Raw genomic sequence first — 22,627 nt, 5'->3', positions numbered from 1 at the left:
AGAGAGAGAGAGAGAGAGAGAGAGAGAATGAATGGTTCTGTGGCTTTTTCTGCAACCTCTTTCAGTCGTGCTGCTTCCCAAACCTCTGGGCACTGTGATGAAATCTATGCGGGTCCGCCACACCATCCCTAGCTGGGGGCGATGTTCAGTGGAGTGGACCGAGAGTTGGCGGGAATCTGCAATCCACTGGGGGGGGGGGGGGGGGGAAACACGGAAACACAGCGCTTGACATGGAACCACGCCCCCAACCCTCTCTGCGCACAGGCATTCCCGGGTTTCCCACCAATCCCATTTTATCTGCTTTCGCAGGCCCCGCCCACCCAGAGCTGGAGGGCGGGGAAGCGTTAAACGCTGATCCGTGGCTCTGGGATAGACTGCACTTCCTGCGTCGGCGCCGTGAAGACTCCGCAGCCTTCTTTGACGATCACCGAACCGTAGTTGAGGCCGTGTTCCTGTGTCCGCTGCTGTGTCTGGTTGTAACCTCGCCGGAGCTATGGTGTGTTGAGCCCCGAGTCCTCGGAGGGTTTGGGGCTGAGGTCAGCTGACCTGGTCGGGGATCGGCCTCTGTTCCCTGAGGCGCGGGGCGGTGGGAGAGGGAGCTTACCTCACGGACATGCTCCTGCAGTGATTCAGCATCTGCGGCCTGGCCGGCGGGAAGCGATCAGTAACCTAGGCGGCCTATCGCTCAGCTTCTCCACTTTGCATGGGGTCCAGGCGCTTCTTTCTCGGCCAGCCAGTCGTCCTTCCCTCCCAATTTACTTAAGTGGCCTATTCCAAGATGCTGTATGGTCCTTCGTGATCTGCATAGGAGAGAGACTATAGGGGTGAAAGGGTGCATCTGGCATCGTCAGTGCAGACCAGAGCCTGCAGTCAGGTCTTCAGACCAAGTTCATCTTCCTTGTGGGTGTATTTGGCTTTATCCGTCTCATTAGAGTGCCGTAGGGAAAGGCTCCATACAATCATTTTGTTTTGTTACCTAGAGATGAAAGAGAAAGTGATAGAATCAGGTTTACAACGTAGGGCCCTGGGCTGCTTCTGTCGAGTCTGCCATGCAAACTCTTGCTCTTTTTACCCTCATGAATATTATACTCCCAAGGGCCGACAAACTTGCTTTAGTAATGACATTATAGCTATAGTGGTTCTGCCACGGTAGCTATTTGTGGCCACCTTTTTACTGAGAATTCGTGTGTTTGTTCATCCAGTGGTAAAGTACAGGAAGAAAGCTCAAAGCTAAGCCAAGCGTAACTTTAATCATACTATAAAGATAAAAAGGTATGTAAAAGACCGGGTGTTGTGGTGCTTGAGTTTAATCCCAGCACTCAGGAGGCAGAGACAGGTAGAATTCGTGAGTTTGAGGCTAGCCTAACTCACAGTGAGTTCCAGGACAGCCAGAGTGTAGAATCCGAGTCGGAAAGAGAGAGAAGGGGGGAAAATATATATAGTTGAGCATGATGGCAGACACCTGTGATCTGAGCACTTGGGAGGCTGAAGCAGGACTTCAGGATCATTCTCCCAGGTATATAGCAAATGAAGGCCAAACTGGGCTGCATGAGACTTTAGCTCTGCTGGAAAATTGTGCTGAGAATTTTCGGAAAAAAGAAGAAACCTTCAAGAGATAGACATTTAAGTCGACTTAAAGAAAAGCCCTTTGCCAAATTATTAGAGCCCTGTGTAAGAGAGTAGTATGAGCAAAGTGTGCATTCTTTAGCACTTGACTGCCCGAGGGAAGTGCTATGGAGAATGGCAGAATATGAAGGTAGGAAGACCCTAGTCCATTCATCCCGACAGCCTGTACATGATTAAGGTAGAATTGCATTGCAAACTGAGCGCTCTAATAGTGTCTCAGGAAAGCTGCACTAGCAGAGAGGCTTCAACAATTGAAACACATGTCTTATTGTTAAAATTTGAAAATTGTAATGTTCTCATATTAATCTTTCTTCCACTTTCAGTTTCGCAACCAGTATGACAACGATGTCACTGTTTGGAGCCCTCAGGTAAAATGTTTTATGACCTATTAATGAAGTGACTTTTCATGGCTGGAGTAGGGTCAGAAACCTGTGAGATCATAAACTGGGCTTGGAGGTTCACATTGTAATCTTTTAATTGGTCAGGAGGCCAGAGCCATAGGATCATGGAGTTGGTGGGCAGTTTGAGCAACTTAGTGGAACCCTATTTTAAAAAAGGAAACAAAGCTTGTGAGCTTATGGGCTACAAGCTTAAAGTTAGAATTAAAATTAGTTTATTGGTTTCAAAAAGTGAAAAATATTATTTTGTCTTTAGGGCAGGATTCATCAAATCGAATATGCAATGGAAGCTGTAAAGCAAGGCTCAGCGACAGTCGGCCTGAAGTCGAAGACACATGCAGTGCTGGTTGCGCTGAAGGTGAGTGACATGATGACCCTATCTTCCTCCCTCAGGAGCCAGAGCTATCAAATGTAAATTTCACTGATAAATAATCAACCTCCAAACTAAAATGCTGTGTCTATTTAGAGAGCACAGTCAGAGCTTGCCGCTCACCAGAAGAAAATTCTCCACGTTGACAACCATATTGGTATCTCAATTGCGGGTCTAACTGCTGATGCCAGACTGTTATGGTATGTATGATTATGAAAAATTAAGCATCGCTTTTCGTTTTTAATAGACTATTTTATTAAAAAATACCTAGATAAGATATAGGAAGTCATCTCCCAGAATATTATACTTTTTAATTGTTTATTTGTGTGGGTGTTTTATCTTCATGTATGTATGTCTGCACTAGGGTGTGTCTGGTTTTTTCAGACCTTAGATTCCCCTGGTATTGGGGTAACAAGATTATGAGCTTCCATGTGGATACTGGAATTGAACCTGGGACCTCAGGAACCTCTGAGACAGTTAAGCTATCTCTCTAGCCCCCAGAATATTAAAATTTGTAATATTGTAAATACCTTAGTGGGCTTGGGTGTGTAACTAAGTATTTCTATTTCCTTTTTTTTTTTTTTTTTTCGGAGCTGGGGACGGAACCCAGGACCCAGGGCCTTGCGCTTCCTAGGCAAGCGCTCTACCACTGAGCTAAATCCCCAACCCCATATTTCCTTTTTTTTTTTTTAAGATTTTATTTATTTTATGCATATGAATACAGCTTCACTGTCCTCAAACATACCAGAAGAGGGCATCGGTTCATTACAGGTGGTTGTGAGCCACCATGTGGTTGCTGGTTGAACTCAGGACCTCTGGAAGAGCAGTCAGTGCTCCTAACCACTGAGCCATCTCTCCAGCCCCCATATTTCCTAATTGTTACAGTGCTATTAAACCTAATGGTTTTGAAAGTCCCTAGATGTGATACTTGTTGACATGTATATTGTTTCAAGCCTTTTATGCCTAAGAGCTGGATACTCTTCTGTTGTAGAATGACCTAAACCATTCTAGTTTTCTTCACAATGTAATATTTATTATACATTTGTGTTTGCAAAGTTTAGTAGCATATAATGGTATAAACTCAGTTATAGAGCTTGTCTTCCGGGAACTTAAAACCTATTTTATTTCTAAAACAAGGTGGGAAATAGAGAGTGATAGGTAAGTTTTTGTAACTGTCCTACAACAGTAGATAATTCTTGGTGAGAAATAGCACATAAGTCAAATGGTAGGACTTTGGGGTCGTAACAGTTTAATTCTCACTTCATCACTTAGTATCTGAGTAAGTAACCTGACGTCGTCGTGCAAAACACTTAACACAGCGTTCAGAAAGAGGGAGAGAACTGAAGGTGGCCAGAGCTAATCTCTTTAGTTCATCATGGTTTTATTAGGAAAAACCCAGGTAAAACTGAGGACCAAGCTGCTGATTGTTAACGTTTTCAAATTATGCAGCTGGCCTCTTAAGTCAGTGGTAGAGTGATACTCTGTGTTTCTGCTCTCAAAGTGTAAAGTGTAGTACACAGTCAAACCTGCTGCTTAGCTCAGGTGTGTAAAACAGTATCTTGCCAACATTCAGTTAGTATGAAAACCTCATCAGCAAGGTGTTGTGTGTGGTTCTGGTGTTGTCTTCTCAAGTTTGATGTGTGTTTTGTGCTTAAAATACTTTTAGCCTGGTGGTTGGTGGCACGTGCCTTTAACCCCAGCACTTGAGAGGCAGAGAGAAATGAATCTCTGAAAGTTCCAGGCCATCCTGGTCTACAGAGCGAGTTCCAGGACACCCAGGACTACACAAAGAGAAGTCTGTTTCAAAAAAAAAAAAACAAAAGAAGAAAATACATTTTAGTTAGCTACTTTTCAAGACCTTAGACCCACATGTAATTGGCACTTACCATGTTAAATAGTATAATTTTAAAAAGCCTTGGAGAATTGGCTATAAAATACTGGACAGCTAATCAACATTTGATGAGGGCTAGGAGATCAAGGGGCTTGTCTATCTTATTAGAGACCTGGGGTTTGACTTTCACACTACAAAAACACTCCCCAAATAAAACTTGGTCATCAGATGTGACGTGCACATACTGGGAAGCCGATGTGCAGCAAAGGAGCACAGCTGCTTCTGATTCCCCCTTTGATGGGCACAGCTTTCCTCTCCTTGCTGTTTACCTGGCTGGGATCTGGTTAGGGTTATCAGTGAGATATGTCAAATGGCTTATATTGCCTCTAGGTGGCACTTATGCCTGCTTTCAAGAAAAAAACAAAACTTCTCTTTTTTTCTGGTATGAAGCCTAAAATTAAGTTAAGGCATGTGGTTGCTGACAGTGGAAAAGACAAGAAAAGAGAAGGTGCTTTTCTGGCTTCCACTGGTCTGTGAATACTGAGTCCAGGATTTTGTACAGAGTAATAGCAATATCATTCAGATACTAACTTACTAAGCATTTTATATTAGGAGGCTGGCCTTCTTGCCTTCACTTTCCAGGTGCTCAATTATAGGGCTGTGATGCCTTGCCTCACCTGGTCATTTATTTTTAAAACTTCATATGGTCCCAGAGTTTAGTTCACGCACAAAAAGGAATCGACATAGCTTACCTTCCTAATTTTTATGGATGTACTCTTTTAAATGCTTGCAGGAAAACAAGATGGAATCAACCTGCTTTGTTTAAATGTTTATATTGTATTTATTCTCTGTAATATGAACTGATTGATTGTTTTTGTTTTTAGTAACTTTATGCGCCAGGAGTGTTTGGATTCCAGATTTGTATTTGACAGACCACTTCCCGTATCTCGCCTTGTGTCTCTAATTGGAAGCAGTATCCTTTATGTTGACAGTCCTAAATGTAAACTGTGAAGTTTGGGTTACTTAGTGTTTGCTTAGTTATTTGGAATATGATAATATAAACATATCAGAGGGGAAGGGGAGGGGTTAGGGGGATGTTTGCCTGGAAACCGGGAAAGGTAATAACAGTTGAAATGTAAATAAGAAATACCCAATTTAATAAAGATGGGGAAAAATATATATAAACATATCAGATTGTAAAGGTTGAGGAATTGGATTACTCTTTCACAAGCCTCTATAAACAGTTGATATTTCCAAAATACAATAGCCCAATTTAAGGAAACTATTCGATTATCATTTTTAGAGAGTAAAGTTTCTGAATGGTTTTGGTTACCCACCCCCTCAAGTTCTTGCCCCTTATATTCAAAATAAATCCCTATATAGGAAGAAATTATTTTGTTAGGGTTCGTTCTTGGCTTTGGTGAAAATTCAAACTCAGTATAGTAGGCCAAAGGAATACTCTTGTGTTACTTTCTTGTAGAAAATTATGAAACAATTAAGCTCGAAGTCCCCAGGGGTTGGTGGCATGCACCTTTAAGTTCCAGCACTTGGGAGATAACCAAGTAGATCTCTCAGTTCAAGGCCAGCCTGATCTACGAGTTCCAGGACAGTCAGGGCTACATAATGAGACACTATGTCGGAAAAATGAAAGAGAAAGCTAGGAGGTTTTTTTTTTTAATTTATTACATGTTGAAACAGGCTCCTTAACTAGATGCAGAGACCCAGATACCAACACAGCGATATGGCCGGAGACCGTATGGTGTTGGGCTGCTCATTGCTGGTTATGATGTGAGTTTTGTATTATCTGCTTTCTGCCTCTGGGCCAAAGTACCTGACACAAACCACCTAGAGAAGAAGGGTTTATTCAGACGTAGGGTTTGAGGAGACGAGCTTGTCCTGCTGGGTCCTGAGATGACCAGTCACACTGCATTACAGTTAGAACGCAGGGGAGACAAATGCTCATGTTCAGCTGTGTCCGCCTGTAGTTAACCCAGGACAAAGCCTGTGAGGTGGTGCCAGTCACTGTCAGTGAGTTTGCCCTTTTCCTTTAAACATGGCCGGAGCTGGGCATGGTGTTGCATGCCTTTAGTCCAGCCCTGGGGGAGGCAGGGGCAAGTGGGTTTCTGACTTCAGATTTGTAATGAAGTCATCATAGTTCTATCCTAACAATGCTTTAAGCCTAGAGTCTTTATCCTGTCCAGTCTGTTCAGACTCAGGAGTTACGGAATGTGTTTTGTTTACAGGACATGGGCCCTCACGTTTTCCAAACCTGCCCATCTGCTAACTATTTTGACTGCAGAGCTATGTCCATCGGAGCCCGTTCCCAGTCAGCTCGCACTTACCTGGAGAGACACATGTCTGAATTTATGCAGTGTAAGTGCAATTTGGCCTACTTTATTTTGTTTTGCCTCTTCTAGTCTTTATATAGTTAGCAAATATACCCTAAGTGAGGAAAACTAGTAGTCTTTAGTCTTTAAAAATCTTAAGTTCATAAAGTGTCATGTGTTTTAACACATGCTAACTTTTACTTCTAGCTACCAGGAGGACTTTATCAGAATATAAATATGACTCCAACCTTGAAAGGTCTTGACATAGTTAGACTGAAGTAGGCCCCAGTCAGAGTTGAAACCCATTTTACTAGTTGCTATTGTAAGTTTTGTTTACAACTTATTGTTTGTAAGTCTGTTTCTACTTTAGGCCCCATAGAATTTCTGCGTAAAGTGGCCCAGAAATAAGTGAAAGCAGTATAGCCGTGGGCAAAGAGGGGAAGGGTGTATGATGATGAACTGGTTTGCAAGCACTTGGCTTTGCATTAGAAGAAGGGTTAATATCAGGCCTTTTTTTTTTTTTTCTCAAGATTTTTTGTCTGGATTTCATAATATCACTATACTGTGGCAGTATAGTATTCTTCGAAAGAACTGAGAGTTCCCAAGATCACCCACACATTGGCAGTTTCGAGGACTCAGCTTGTAGTCATACCTCACTAAGACTTACTGTGCTAGAAGGGTCTGTGGCTTGGTCACAGAAGGAAACAGGAACCTGCAGGCTTCTCTGTGCTCCTACCCTTCTCATGAGTGTCATGGCAGCTGAGTGATGCTTTCATCCAAGGAGCTTTACTAGAAACTCAAGGTTAAAGTTAAGGATTGTTGGAATCTGTAGAGTGTTTAGGGAATAGTTCCACTGTTGTAATACAGATGGCAGTGCCAAAATACACTGCAAAGGAAATGAACTCCTGAATTTAAATTTTTATCTCCTCCTGGGTTAGCCACTTATGTTGAGATCGTCTATCCTAATACAGGGCAGCAGCAGTGAGTCATGAGTCTTAGCCAACCACACAAGCACATATCGCTCTGCTGAAACATGTGGTAGGCAAGGCGTGTTGAGTGCACATTTTACTTAACATTGGCCTTTTACTCTGGGTAGCCCCACCATAAGTTAGGCAACATCTGGACATAGACTTTTGTTACTTGTTACCTTTGCTTAAGTCTTTCAGTGGTATTTTGTAATTTTTAGTTTATAAGTCTTGTGCTTCTTGTTTAATTTTTTCATACTTTATTTTATTTTCATAATGTTTTAAGCATTTTCTCAATATCACCTGCAGATTGCTCATTGTAAGAAATTGATATTTATATATTGATAGTATGTCTTGCAATCCTAAGAACACTTTATTAATTCCAGTCTAGTGGATTCCTTAGATCTGAGATCATGCCACATGTTACTTCTCACTTCCAAGTCTTCATGTGTGCTCTTTCTTTCTTGCTTCCCAGATAGGCACATTTTGTTTTTATTGAATGCCTTGGCTGTCAGTTTAATGACAAGTGGAAGTGATGGGGGCATATGTCCTTGTTTTATTCCTGATACTGAGGGGAAAGCAGCCAGTCATTAAGTATGATGTTAACTGTAAGAGGAATAAGTGTTTCGGTAGAATCGTGAGTTTATCACATGCATGCTCTATCTGATTCAAACGGTCATATGTTTTTCCTCTTCGTCTATTAATGTATTGTGTTACACTGGTTGACTTTTCAGATGTTAGCCATCTTTACATTCCTGAGAAAACCACACTAGGATACTATGTACAGCCTTTTTCCTTGTTGCTGGGTTCTGGTGGTGGTGGTAGAAATGGTGGTAGTAGCTTTATTTTGGTTAAGATGAGGACTCACTGTGTTGTTGAGATAGACTTGGACTTCCCTGTGTAGCTCAAACCACTCATAATCTCCACTCCAATCCCGCCCCTCCCAGTGCTAAGGTAATAGATCTGAGCCACTTACTTGTGTGTCTTTATTCACAGGGAAGATTGGTCTGTAATTGTCTGGGATGACTTTGGTATCCAGGTAATACTGACCACATAGAAAGAGTTGAAGGCCCATTATTAATGAAAATAAGAAGCCTGCATTCTATAAAATTGGAATGGCATTTGTGACCAGGACTTTTATTTAATCTGGTGAAAGACAGATCATATTTATTAATAAAAGTCATCAAGTAGTCACTGATGTCGGTTGATATTAGATTAGATTAGATGCTAACACTACACTTTGGGCTGTTTTAGTCTATGTAGTATGTCATTCAAGCCACAATTCCAGACTACATAATTCCAGACTTGATAATTAAAAGAAGCCTTAAATGATGGTGAAATTAAGAAATTATTTTTAATTTATTGCATACAGGCAATTTGGATGAACTGGTTAAGCATGGTCTTCGCGCCTTAAGAGAAACACTCCCTGCAGAACAGGACCTGACCACAAAGGTAACTCAAGGTTCCAACTGTAGGTATTAACAGTATAGTTTAATCCTCAATCACAAGTAATAAAATAGCATGTCCTTATGTTATTTTAATTGGGCTTCCTTGGTTCGTTATTTCCTTTCCAGTCACCAAATTATCTGTTTTTGAGATGTCATGTTTAAATTGGGGTGGGAGGTTATATAGCAGTAAAATTCCTTCCATCTTATGTTTTGTTTACAGTAGGTATTCATATTTTGTCAGATATTTACATTAATGATTCATAACAGTATCATTAGTACAGTTATGAAGAAGCAATGAAAATGATTTCATGGTTGGGGATCACTAAGCATGAAGAACTGTATTATAGGGTCACAGCATTAGGAAAGTGAGAGCCCCTGCCTTAGGGAAAGACTTTATTACTAAGTGACATGGATCTTTGAGTCTCTAATTGAAAGAGCCATGGTTTCCTGCCTCTTTTCACTCCTACCTACAGTTTTTAAAACTTTGAATTTAAGTGCTATATACATTTTTTTCTACTTTCTGACCAGTATTTTATCATATATATATTTATATATATATAAATTTCCCTCTACCCCCCATCAGAATGTTTCCATTGGGATTGTTGGTAAAGACTTGGAATTTACTATCTATGATGATGATGATGTGTCTCCATTCCTGGATGGTCTTGAAGAAAGACCACAGAGAAAAGCACAGGTATGTTGCATGTTTCTAATCATAGCATGAGGCTTCAGCTTTGCTGTAAACTGCTATTCCTGTCACAACCATGTAAATTCATTGCTTTTGTCTTTTATTTTTGAGATGGGTCCATAATTGAAACAACGATTAAAGCACTGACTGAAGTAAAATATTGAAGGGTAGTGATCTCCAGAAACACAAGAAGGGAGAAGGGTTTGGTTGCCTATTACTATATTACTAAGGAGACCCCAGAATTTACAGATTTAGATCACATTTCTTAGAGCTCTGTTGTGGCTATGCTGCTGCTCTAACCTGGGGCCTCGCAAATGCTGCAGTCTGACTGAAGCAGGGACAGAGCAACCAAGATGACTTCATTCCTTACCCACCCACTCTCTAGGTATCTCAGAGAACCAGCTAGAAGGCTGTGAGGCTGCAGACCGCTAGAATGACTAGGCTTCTGTCTGTGTACTCTCAGGACCCCTTCACAAAGTGGCTCGTCAGAGCTTCCAAAACCTCAAAAGTGAAGCCTGCCAGCCATTCTTAAGGCTAGCGCTCAGGACTGATACAGCCTCACTTTAGCACATTTTTAGGTTAAAGTGAGTGACAGGGCCAGCCTAGATTCTTCTGAGAATACTGTAGAAGAGAATACATGTTGGGAGCTAGCTTTGGACCATAAATAGTGACAAAAAGCATTAAGAAATACTGATTTCAAACAAAACACAACCTGAAAATAAAAGTGGTTAAGTCTAGGGTTATGAATCTTTCCTGGCAATATGTGTTTAATTTTTCCCCTCAATCCTGTCTTTCCTCTAAGCAGGTAAAATTACAGACATACACGCCACACACAGCTCACATTTGCTGTTAATGGATGTAGATTTTGTGGTTGTGGAACATAAAAAGTGGTACAGGAATTTTTTTATAGGCTCATCTACAGATTTTAATCCTAGCATAGTAACACACTTTCTCAAAAAAAGGGGTGGTGGTGGTGGTAGAGTTTTTTCCAGCTTGAGTTTTTCTCAAATTGGCGAAGATGCTATTGGTGCTGTTTGAAGGAAGAGATTTGCATTTTAGATGTTAGCAAGAACTAGCATTTAGAAAGGATGCTTGGAGTTCCACGCAGCTGCTGTTATTTTTTTTTCTGTTTGTTGGTTGAACAGAAGGAAGTCTAAAAGGTGCTGGCTGTGTTTTAAGCACGCAGTGAAACATAAGCTTAATTCTTAAGAAGACAAATGATAAACAGTGGAATTATCTTTAAGTTGGCAGAACTGAAATTATATACAAAGTTTTATTCAAAAAAATTAACAGACTATTGTACTAAAATTAAATATCTGCAAAATCTTCAACCTTCTTACTGATTTTTTTTATATTGTAATACTTGTGATTTAGTGGTATATGTTAAATGCTCACTTTTCAATTCTTCTTTTTTAAAGCCTTCACAGGCTGCTGATGAACCTGCAGAAAAAGCTGATGAACCAATGGAACATTAAGTGATAAAGGTTATGAGGACATGAGGATGCAGGGGCATACACTGGTGACAATAATCTGTATTTTAAACCAACAGCTGTAATGTATTGGGTGGTATGTTTTAGAAATCAGTCCAAATGTGAGTTTTCTCTAAGCAGCTTCACAGAAACCATATAATGGGGTGTATTTTCTTTGAAAGGGTCTACATAATCATTTTCTAGGACGTATAGGTATCTATATCAATGTTTTTATATGAAGAAAATAAGTGTCTTTGCAGTTTTAAAGACAACTGTGAAATAAAATTGTTTCACCACCTGTGTCAAGTTTTTGTTTTTAAGTAGTTTCGACTGTAGATGGAAGCTAATATTACAATGGTCACTTGTCATATCTGTCAGTTATATTTTTTTAGTGATACAGAAAAATGCCTCTTAACAACACAACTTTAAACAATTTCATTTGCTTGCGTGGACTGGCTATTTTGCAAATTCATGCAGATGGTCTCAGAATACAAATTCCACAATGCATACCTGGGATTTATTCTGAAGACAGCAAGCCAGGCTTGGGGGTACAGGCCTTAATCCCAATTGAGGCAGGAGGATCAGGAGTTACGGCCATGCTCTGCTTCAGACAATGTTTGAAGCCAGCCTGGGAGCATGAGGCCTTGTGTAAGCAGTAAAACCTCACCACCTGCAAACACAAGTGGTGACGTTGGGCTGGAGCCGCATCCGAGGTTGTGGTCTGTGCCTAATCAGTGCTCACCCTTGGGTTCAGTTACTCTACGACACCCCCCCCCCCCAGCTTGTTATTAAAATGAGCAGTTTTGCATCCACAGATAACAGTTATGACCCTGGCCTATGAAAAACTCAGCAAAATTAACAGAAGAGACATTTTAATCTCAAACCTTTTTACCCTACTCCAAGTTGGGAGATTGCCATCTGTTTTCCTGAGCCATGTACTTGGGTATAGCAAAACAGTTCTTAAGCCATGAAAAATGAAATTAAAGAAAGTTCTTTTTAGAGTCAAATTTTTATTGTGTTGAAGCCTGGAGGAATTTTCCCAGTGTAACACCCTTTCTAGAGAGTTCTTTCTTTATGGATAGTAACCCAGATTTTACACCTAATTCTAGTCAGCTGCTTTTGGCTTTAGGCAATTCACTTAACCCTATTTTAGAGAATCCCTTTGGAGAAATATTATGGTTAGAGAATTTGTGTCACATAAATTCAAAATTCATGATCTTTAAAACAAATTTTTTAAAACTTAAAGTCTCAGTTGCTGAGATCCTTTTATAATAACTTCTTGAAGGGAAAATGAAAGAAACACAAAACCCTATCAGCTTTATAAACAGTCTCTGGCCGTGTGTGCGTGTGCGTGTGATGTCAGTGTGTACTGGAAATAATCTCAGAGCACTGTCTATTAAGCTTGAAAACAGGCTGCAGTCCCATGTGGCTGTGTATGGAGTTGCATCAGGTACATGTAAAACACTAAAACTTCCTAATTTCCTTATTTTTTACAGTGTGTGATCTAGGGCGGAAGACTAAAGTTACTAATTTGTATCTTGTGCTTCGTCCTCTGCCTTTCTCACTTTGTTGTTAAAAGATAAAAATTGTGTGCTTTTTATCTGTTTTCTAAGTACAAGCTTGAACTCAAAGATTTAAAAAATGACTGAACTTAATTCTAAGGACAGTTTTAGTAGGTTTTTTCCCCCAATATGTATGTGGTTTCAGTCTTAAAACACTGATTTTAAAATTTCTCCCCACCTTGGAACTAGAAAAAAAATGACTTCATTAAACACTTGCTAACCCTGATTGTGGGGGTGCATGTCTTCAATCCCAGCACTGGGGAGGCAGGGACAAGTGGATCTCTGAGTTTGAGGCCTGCCAGAGCTACACAAAGAAACCTTGTGTGGTAAGGTAGGAGAAAGAAAAAGCCAATTGCTATGCAATTAAACTAGCTCTACAGGATAAAAGGCTTGCTGCTGCTTGCCGGCTGCTGGTCCATATCCAGTTTCAGTGAGAGACCCAAGGTCAATTGAGTAAGGACAGTGGAACAGAGTGGACAAGGTCTGGCTGCCTGCTAACAAGTGAAGGATGTGTACCTCATACAAGTTTCCACTTGAAGGACCTTACCGAGTTGGATGCTATCCCCTTTCTGTGTAGTCCGCTGCACTCAGTTACTCCATTTAGTCTGCTGGGCAGCTGAACAGTAAGATTCCCCATGTCCTGTAACAAAGATGTCATCTGTAATCCAGACATCTTCACATGTAGCTCTAAATAGCTGGCACAGACTAAAAGAAAACGAGATGTCAGAACTGTTCTAAGCTCTTAGTGTTTGACCATTAAGCCACTTGGAGCACGTCTCCTTAGTCCTCAACTTGTACACTTTCATAATTCTTGATATACAAAGTTTTTATGTTGAAGTAATTTGTGATTTGGAAAGCATTCAAAATGATGCGGTTACATGCTAGGGTAAAAAGTCTTCAAAATACACTTTATAAGAATCGGTGAAGCTACATAAGACCTTGATATCAGTCGAGAAGCTCTGGTTTAAAATGCAAAACCATGCACGTTGCAAGTGGCATGGTCTGGTGCAGGTCTGAAATGCTATCTTTTAAGTCTTGGTAGTGACTCAGTCATGAACCTGGAAGTTTAACATAAGGAATAGATATGGTTAGTCAACACCACCGTGGCCCTAAACTGCTGAGCTTTCTCGTTGCCAAACCTAATCTCTCCACCTTGTTTGGTGTCCCTTCTTTCTGTCACTTCTTGGTGAGTCAAGTGAGTTTGGAGAACTAATAACTGCATTTGTAACGATTCCATGTGAAGAAAAAACTGAGTTCAGAAAGGAACATTCTAGAATGCATCTCATTCTCAGAGAATTGTACTGAATAAAGAAAGCTAATCTCAACGATTCCATTGTATGATTCCATTTATATGTTAGAATGGATAGACAGTTGCAGGGGTTAAAGTGGGCCCCTGGCTGTGACAGTTGGTGGACTCAGGAGGGATCTCTGTGGTGGAACTGTTCACTGTCTCGACTGTTGGTCCTCATACGAAACTGAATGTGTTGTTTAGAAACAAGTACATAAATGAGATTCTATAAACTGGTGAAATCTCAATAAGGAGACATGTCAGTTCCTGCAAGACTTCATAAGGCAAAGGAACTGGGCAAAGACCTCTTAGAGGGCTTGTCAGTATCATGTCTTACAATTCCCTAGATTCAAAGCATCTTTTAAAATGCACAAGCTAGATGTAATAGCACTTGCTTGTAATCCCAGCACTTGGGAGGCTAAGGCAAGAGAGAAGTAGATTGAGAGTTGGAAGGCCAGCCTGGACAGTGAAACTATCAAAAATCAAAAATTCAGAGAGGTGGCTCTTTTAAGTACAATAAATATGTAGCCTCTTTGGTGTATTTTGAGTGCTGGGGGATTTGTTCTTTAAACTCAATGTTTCCAGAAAAGGGAATTGTCAGAATAGCTGCGTTCCAGGTAGATGAGAAGACAATTTGTATTCTGTGTCCCGGAAGTGAGGTTAGCTGGTTTTGTATACACAGTATGTATCCAGGTGGTACACACCTGTAATTCCAACTTCTCAGAAACCGAAGACCACCTTCCAAGACCAGTCAGGCAACTTGAGAAAACACTGTTGATGCTTTCAAATATTTTGTTATTAATAATTGACTACGACATTGGGATAAGATATGGAACTACAAATGAATAAAATCTAATGTACTATGTCCAAGTATAGCTGTAACTAGTAGGTCTATGAAGACAAGAAAAATTCTTTGATGCTGACTCTCTCCCTTTACGCATAATTTTTTTTAACATATTGGACGCTCTTGAAAGGACAGCAAAAGGCCATTTTGAATAAAGAAACAGTTGTCAGACAACTTCTGATACTCCATTAACTCCAGGTCAACTAAATAAAGTCAGATTCGGATCACCAGGGGTGTTAAGCGCTCAAGTATATTTCCGTATAACCTAGTTATCTTATTGAAATATTTGAAATCATCTGCCGAAGAGTCGGTTAATTTTCCAATTTGTAAATGAGAGGAAGAAGGACTGCTGAACTCCTCTGTATTTTTTGTACAAGTTTTAGCTCCTGGGGAGAACTGCTAACTGAACACAGCGCTTAAGTCAGCTCCTCACTCACAGGGAAAACTAAACTACTTGCTCACACTGCAGCAGAAACCAACCCAGAGAGAGGAAGAAGATAGCACAGACTTTCAGGGCTCAATGCAGGACGGAAGAGGCTTGTCCTCTCTGGGTCTCCGTACAGACTCTGTAGCTGCATCCTAGTACCTCCCCGCCTCCTTCCACGTCAGCCAAGGACTCAGTGGAGCCGTCGCGGCAGCGGCTGTCTGGACCGGTAGTCGACGGTCCTACGGTTCCTTCCCGACCCCCACCCCCACGGAGCCAGGTAGCAGCCTGGGCCCCGAGCCCACGGGGTTGTGGCGGTCTCGCGGGGTCGGTGAGCCGCCGAATGGGGAGATGCCGGGCGCTTGACTAGGCCGCGGCGACGGGCAGTGGGGGCGGGGAGCTGGGCCGCGGCCCCGGGGGCCGTGGGACCCGGGTCTGCGCCGCCTAAGGCCTGGCCCTGCGTGGACGGAGGCCAAGGAGGGGCGGCCGGGGCGCACCCACGGGGAACCCGCCACGGCGGAGGAGTCCCAAGATTCTGCAGCGTCTTCGCTTGCTGGCCGCCCTCCTCGAACAGATACGACTGTGTTATGTTGGCAATCGCGGCCCCGTGACGTGGTGCTCCGAGTTGTCACTGTGGTGTGGACCTCGACTCCACAGCTTTCCACACCCTGGGTCGGGGAGTGGACGGGTACGGGGACTGAGTGATTGTCACTAGAGTTCATGGAGGGAGGAGATTGGGAGAGCTCTATAGATCGACATCCTCAGAACCACAGGGAAAGAACTTCAGGCAGTATAAAGATCAGAACTGATTTGCCCAATTTGTCTCTTTTTTTCTAATGATACTTGTATTCCTTTTTGTAGATTTACCTGGCACCTTTCGTCCTTTTCATCTTGTTTTGAGTTGGTTATAAACAGGAACCATGACCGCAGCTGAGAACGTGTGCTATACGTTAATTAACGTGCCAATGGACTCAGAACCCCCTTCTGAAATCAGCTTAAAAAATGACCTGGGTAAATAGTTTCTTAACTCAGATAGGAATTGTTTTAATTGATAGGTTAAAAATATAAAAATTGGACATAAAATTATAAAATATAAAAATTAATGTGATGTTTTAAATTCATGTCTATATTGTGTAATATGTAAATCCTGTCGAATATAATTATCTCAAATCTTTTCTTCATAGTGAAAACATTTCACGTCTTTTTGTCGAGATTTTTTTAAATGTGTAGGATACAGTTGTTCACTGTAGTCCACAATATCAGACCACAACTTTTTATCTTATACTCGGTAGCCATTGATCAGCCTGCCTGCCTGCCTGCCTGCCTGCCTGCCTGCCTGCCTTCCTTCCTTCCTTCCTTCCTTCCTTCCTTCCTTCCTTCCTTCCTTCCTTTCTTGCTCTCTCCCCCAGCTCTGAGAAGCACAATTCTTTTTTTCTTTTCTGTTTTCTTTTTCCTTCCTGAATAAGGCCTTACTCTTTCCCCAGGCTGGCCTGGAACTCACTAACAGGCCAGGGCAGCCTCAAACTTCTATCAGTTCTCTTAACTCAGCCTCCCAAAGGCCGAGATTACAGGTACAGGTCACTAATCACCTTTTACTTTCAACTTCTATGATGATGTAAGTTAATACTTCTTAAATTTTTTCTACTCTCAACCCCTTTTCACCTGAGGATGCTTCTTAATAATTGTGTGTGTGTGTGTACCAAAATGTGCTAGTCATATATGCATATTGCGTGTACTTGCATGTGAAGGCCAGAGGTAAACCTTAGGTACATTCCTCAGTCACATTCCACCTTGTTTTTTTAGACTTTTGATTTTTTTATAAGATTTATTTTTATATATATGGGGAGGTGCTTGTGTATGTGAATGCCCGGAAAGGCCAGAGGTGTAGTAGATTCCTCCTGGACCTGGAGTTACAGGCAATTGTGAGCCACCTGATGTGGGTTCTCTGCAAGAGCATTATGTGCTGTTAGCCACTAAGCTGTTTCCAGTTCCCAGGCTTATTCTTCACTGTTTATATAGTGGAAGTGGGGAGACAAATACGCAGAGCACTAGTGTAGCAATCAGAGGACTTAGGTGCCAGCCCTCTCCCCCAGGTGGGTTTTAGGCATTGAACTAAGTGCCTTTTACCTGCTGAGCATTCTCAGAGGTTCCCTTCCCATTATTAGACACAGGATCTCTCACTGACCCTGAAGCTTGCTAATTTAGCTAGGCTGGCTGGCCAGCAAGTCCTAGTGATCCTCATGTTTCCACCTCCCCAGTGCTAAGGGTCTAGGCATGTGCTGCGTGTGACTTTTACATGGGTGCTAGAGATTGAACTCAGATCCTCATTGCTTATGTGGCCAGCACTTTACTTACTGAACCATCTCTCCAGCCCTTCCAGACAACAATTTTTTTTTTTTGAGTCAGGGTTTCTCTGTGTAACAGCCCTGTCTCTTCTGGAACTCACCTTGTAGACCAGGCTAGCCTTAAACTCAGAGATCCAGCAGCCTCCTAAGTGCTGGAATTAAAGATTTCCAGTATGCCCCATGGAAAGAACACTTTTTAAATCATACATTATGGTAGTACAATTCAATCACAGACTAAAATTTGATACTTAAACTTAGAAATGACCATAGGAAAACATTAAAACTCTACTTCACTTAATTAAACCAAAAAATCTTGTGAATATAGTAAAAGCATTGCAGCTCATAACATACAGTACTTTGGAATCTGAGCTGAAAACAACACTATTGGGTGTTATGTCTTAGAAGGGCGTGTGGAGTGTAATGTAAACATGTCATGTGCTCCAAACTAAGGCCACATTGAAGAGCACGCTCATACAGTGCATCACAGGCAAATGCTACCAGAAATGCTGGATTCAATAAATGATTTTGAATTGTGTGGGGTGTGTGTGTGTGTGTGTGTGTGTGTGTGTGTGTGTGTTTAGAAACCTCACTGATGGCAAATTCTACGTTCAGTTGTGCTACCCCAGATTGAGTTGTGACTCACAGTTTAAGAAGCTAGGATTAGGGGCTGGAGAGATGGCTCAGTGGTTAAGAGCACTGACTGCTCTTCCAGAGGTCCTGAGTTCAATTCCCAGGCTCACAACCATCTATAATGGGATCTGATGCCCTCTTCTGGTGTGTCTGAAGACAGCTACAATGTACTCATATAAGTAAATAAATCTTAAAAAAAAAAAGAAGCTAGAATTAGGGGCTGGAGTGATGGCTAGCAATTAAGAGCACAAGCTGGTTTTCCAGAAGTCCAGAGTTTAGTCCCTGCCATCTACAAGGCTGCTTACAAACTGTAATTCTGGTTCCAGTGGATATAGTGCCCTCTTCTGTTCTCAAAGAGCACTACATGCGTATGATCCACAGACATACATTCTGGGAGAAACCCCAATATACACAAAGTCTAAAATAATTTTTAAAGAAGGAGCTGGAATTAATCCAGGAAGATGGCTCAGAAAGTGGAAATCTATGCCACCCAAGCCTGACAACCTAGTTAAATCTCTGGAACACATGATGCAAGAGAAACTTGGCCTGAAAGTTGACCTCCGTGTGCATGCTATAGCGTATGTGCCCATGCTCATATACACGTAAATACAACAGTCGCTAAATTTTAAAAAGACAGCTAAAATCCAAGTAAATATTGATAGTTTGAGACTTATTTATATTTCACTTCACTTATAGTTAAAAGTGCTTAATTTTTTGAGAGTTTTGCTAAATTTTTTTTTGTAAGTTATGTGTGTGTATGTGGATATGGGCACATTAGTGTGGGTCCTCTCATGTAAGAAGAGCATATATCTAATCCCCTGGAGCTGGAATTATTGGTGGTGTGGGCTGCCTTACCTGGGTGTTAGGAACTGAGCTCAGGACTTCTTTAAGAGCCCTTAACCACTAAACCATTGATCTCCAGCCTCCCTTCTAGAACTTTTGAGAATGTCTTTAGTAGACCTTTTGTCTTATGAAAAAGGAAAAATTTTCCCTTTAGACTTGTAGTATTGGTTTACAGAAATAGAATAATAGCCCAGATAAATAAAGCTAAAGAAATAAAATCATTTTTTACTTGTTCTTCAAAATATTATAATTCCTCACTTAGTTTAATGTATGATATTTAAATATAGCTGGCAATTTTCTGTAGGTAATAAGTTGAGGGGTTGGGGATTTAGCTCAGTGGTAGAGCGCTTGCCTAGCAAGCGCAAGGCCCTGGGTTCGGTCCCCAGCTCCGAAAAAAAGAAAAAAAAAATAAGTTGATATAAACAATTGAAGTTAATATTGAATTAAGCATGAATATTCCTACATGTTTATATTTTCATTTTGAAACATTTTTGCAAAAGAAACAGACATATGTTTTGAAGTTTGTAAACACATGTTCTGCTCCTTTAAAGTATATTCAGGCCATTCTTAGTGATACGTACTTTTAGTTCCAACTGCTCAGAGGGCTGAAACAGTAGGTCACATTTTTAAATTGTGTCTCTGCAGCTTAGGTCCCTGTCCTGGTTAAATGATAGGGGCTATGGGCCTTGTTAAATAGATGGCCCTTGCCAAGCACTCAGGAGGCTCTGAGTTCAGTACACAGTGCTAAGAAGGAAGAGGTTGTGCTGTATGACTTTAGAGTAGGGGCTGAGGACCACTCTTACTGTAGAGCCCTGCCTAGAGCTGGCCTTCAACTGAAGATTGACCTGTTCTAACTCCTCATGTGCTAAGATACTGGGTGTCTGCTACCATGTGGTGTAGGCTCAGGGACTCTGCATTCACTCAGTTGGTTAGGGACCAGGGGTCTAATCCAGTACTTTTAGATCATATATAACGTATCTGGGATTCAGAAATAAAATAGAGTCACAAGCACATTGTTTGGATTTGTAACCTTGTTACCACCGCTGATAATAAATTTACTTTGTTTTCATAGTTTTTTTTTTTTCTTTCTTTTCTTTTTTTTCCGGAGCTGGGGACCGAACCCAGGGCCTTGCGCTTGCTAGGCAAGTGCTCTACCGCTGAGCTAAATCCCCAACCCCTCATAGTTTTTTAAATTATCTAAAGAACTTAGTTTTGAAATAATTGTTTTTTTGTTTGTTTGCTTGTTTTGTTTTGTTTTTAATTATTGAATCAGAGAAAGGCGATGTGAAGTCAAAGACTGAAGCTTTGAAGAAAGTGATCATTATGATTCTGAATGGGGAAAAGCTTCCTGGACTCCTGATGACGATCATTCGTTTCGTGCTGCCTCTTCAGGATCACACCATCAAAAAGTTGCTTCTGGTCTTCTGGGAAATTGTTCCGAAAACAACTCCAGATGGGAGGCTCTTACATGAAATGATTCTTGTGTGTGATGCATACAGAAAGGTAAACCAAACCATAACTGTTTGCTTTGTTTATTTGTAATTATAAAATTGTTGTAATGGATACTATTAGTTTTCAAAATTAAATGTTTGATGAAATGAAAATTACAAATATTTATTATTGAAATTGTAAACTCAAAAATGTGTTCAGCCTATGGCCTTTAGGCTTAGACTGCCTGAGGCTGGAGCTAGCTGTTAATGTTACCCGACATAAAAACCTAATATATTATCAAATAATTTTTGGAGGATTTTGGGGTAGATTTTTATTTGGTTTTGCTTTTCCTGGCGTCTACTGCATAAATCTCAGAGTAAACTTTGTAGATGACAATGTCTTACCATAATATTAAAAGATTGAATATGCTTGTAAAATTTACTGTTTAAAAATTTTGTTGCCTTTTTTAACATTTTCTGTATACTTTATGAGTTATTAAAAGACAATGGGGGCTGGGGATTTAGCTCAGTGGTAGAGCGCTTACCTAGGAAGCGCAAGGCCCTGGGTTCGGTCCCCAGCTCCGAAAAAAAAAACCAAAAAAAAAAAAAAAGAAAAGAAAAGAAAAGCCAAAATGCTAAATGTTTTCATTGTGGCAAGCAATGCCATTTTAAAAGGGATTGTAAGCAAGGCAATTCTAGAAACAATGTCTTTTCTTCAAAAATTCTGTAAAGAAGGCCACAGCCATCTGGAATATGCAGAAGGTCTTTTTTCTAAATCCAACTTTAATGTTTTCAAATTAGAAAGTGTTACATTTAAAACTTGATTTTTATAAAAAGTTAAAACTTAAGCCTGCGAGATGACTCAGCAGGTAAAGTGAGTTTGACTCCCAGGACCCACTAATTTCTGCAAGTTGTCCTTTGACCTCCACAGTGTGTGCGAGTATACACACACTTAACACAGACAAGTAAGTAAGGATTTTTAAAGCTGAAACTCAGCATTTCTTGCTGTATCTTTTATTTTAGGATCTCCAGCATCCTAATGAGTTTATTCGTGGATCTACTCTTCGTTTCCTTTGCAAATTGAAGGAAGCAGAATTGCTGGAACCTCTGATGCCTGCTATCCGTGCTTGTTTGGAACATCGTCACAGCTATGTTAGGAGAAACGCTGTTTTGGCCATCTACACCATCTACAGGTGAGGAAGGATACACCTCTGCTTTAGTTCAGTTTTCAGAGCTTTATTAGAGGTTCTAGTGCGGTTGGTTATAGAATGTTTGTACTTGTAGATGTTTTACTAATCAATACAGTATTTTTTTCTCTTACTATCTTTAAATTGTTACCATGGAGGAGTCAAAAAGACCTGGCATCAGTAGCCCTAGTTTCTGCATGTCACCAGTCAGCTTGAATGGCACAGTATGCTGGGCTGGAGAGATGGCTCAGTGGTTAAGAGCACTGACTGCTCTTCCTGAAGTCCTGAGTTCAATTCCCAGCAACCACATGGTGGCTCACAACCACCTGTAATGAGATCCGATGCTCTCTTCTGGTGTGTCTGAAGACAGAGACAGTGTACTTATATATAATAAATAAATCTTTAAAAAAAAAAAAAGATTATCGTATGCTTTCTAGTTTAAGACCATAACCTGCAGCTCATTAGTTCATTTACTCACTTGCTAGAGCCATTGCATTCTTTACTTCGTTTAAAATTCTCCTTTTGAACAGTGGGGTTTTTTTGAGGCTTTGAAGAAGGTGCTTTTAGTGAAAAAAAGCTGTGATTCTTAACTGATTCTTGTTATTATAACAGTTGAAAATGTGCCTGGACCAGTGTTGTGTCCTCTAAGTCCCGTTTCTAGGGAAACTGAGTCAGGAGGTTGATGGGTTTGAGTCCAGTCTGAGTAACTTAAAGAGTCTCTATGCAGAAAAGGGTTGATGACATGGCTCAGTGGGTGTTTGTTCAGTAGGAACAGGGCTTCAGGACCATCGTTAAAGTAATAAAGCTGAAGCTATTGACCTTTAAAACAATTGTAAAGTTCAAAGGAGGCTAGATCACTACATTGTTACAGTCAGGGCTCTCAGTCCATTTAGAAGTAGATAAGAGCTCAGTAGCCTAGAATGTGTGAGCGTGGTCCTGGGTTGGATTCCTG

At 40.9% G+C, this 22,627-nt stretch overlaps 2 protein-coding genes across 4 annotated transcripts in view; both read left to right on the top strand.

Moving 5' to 3' along the window:
* Positions 1-405: 405 nt before the first annotated feature.
* Psma1 (proteasome 20S subunit alpha 1) lies at positions 406-11,422 on the top strand. The gene is given in 10 exon segments (NM_017278.1): positions 406-496; positions 1,950-1,994; positions 2,281-2,382; positions 2,491-2,594; positions 5,110-5,198; positions 5,943-6,013; positions 6,469-6,598; positions 8,890-8,969; positions 9,549-9,659; positions 11,072-11,422. Coding segments are annotated over 10 exon segments (792 nt in total). The 5' UTR covers positions 406-493; the 3' UTR covers positions 11,129-11,422.
* Positions 11,423-15,397: 3,975 nt separating this feature from the next.
* The window catches only part of Copb1 (coat protein complex I subunit beta 1), a 34,123-nt gene continuing 26,893 nt past the window's right edge, over positions 15,398-22,627 (top strand). Inside the window, exons 1-4 of one of the 3 annotated variants that reach the window (XM_087568053.1) lie at positions 15,398-15,523; positions 16,102-16,251; positions 20,332-20,561; positions 21,512-21,681. In XM_087568053.1, the coding sequence (XP_087424179.1) occupies positions 16,161-16,251; positions 20,332-20,561; positions 21,512-21,681 (491 nt within the window). In that variant the 5' untranslated portion in view covers positions 15,398-15,523; positions 16,102-16,160. Of the gene's footprint in view, positions 15,524-15,634; positions 15,929-16,101; positions 16,252-20,331; positions 20,562-21,511; positions 21,682-22,627 lie in introns of those variants that run through there. The other 2 variants (NM_080781.2, XM_087568122.1) reach the window with 2 other exon arrangements.

This window comes from Rattus norvegicus, chromosome 1, assembly GCF_021556685.1.
Source record: "Rattus norvegicus strain SHRSP/BbbUtx chromosome 1, alternate assembly SHRSP_T2T, whole genome shotgun sequence".
NCBI lineage: Eukaryota > Metazoa > Chordata > Mammalia > Rodentia > Muridae > Rattus > Rattus norvegicus.
Note: the sequence above shows the minus strand (reverse complement) of the source record. Positions and strands in the feature narration are given on the sequence as shown.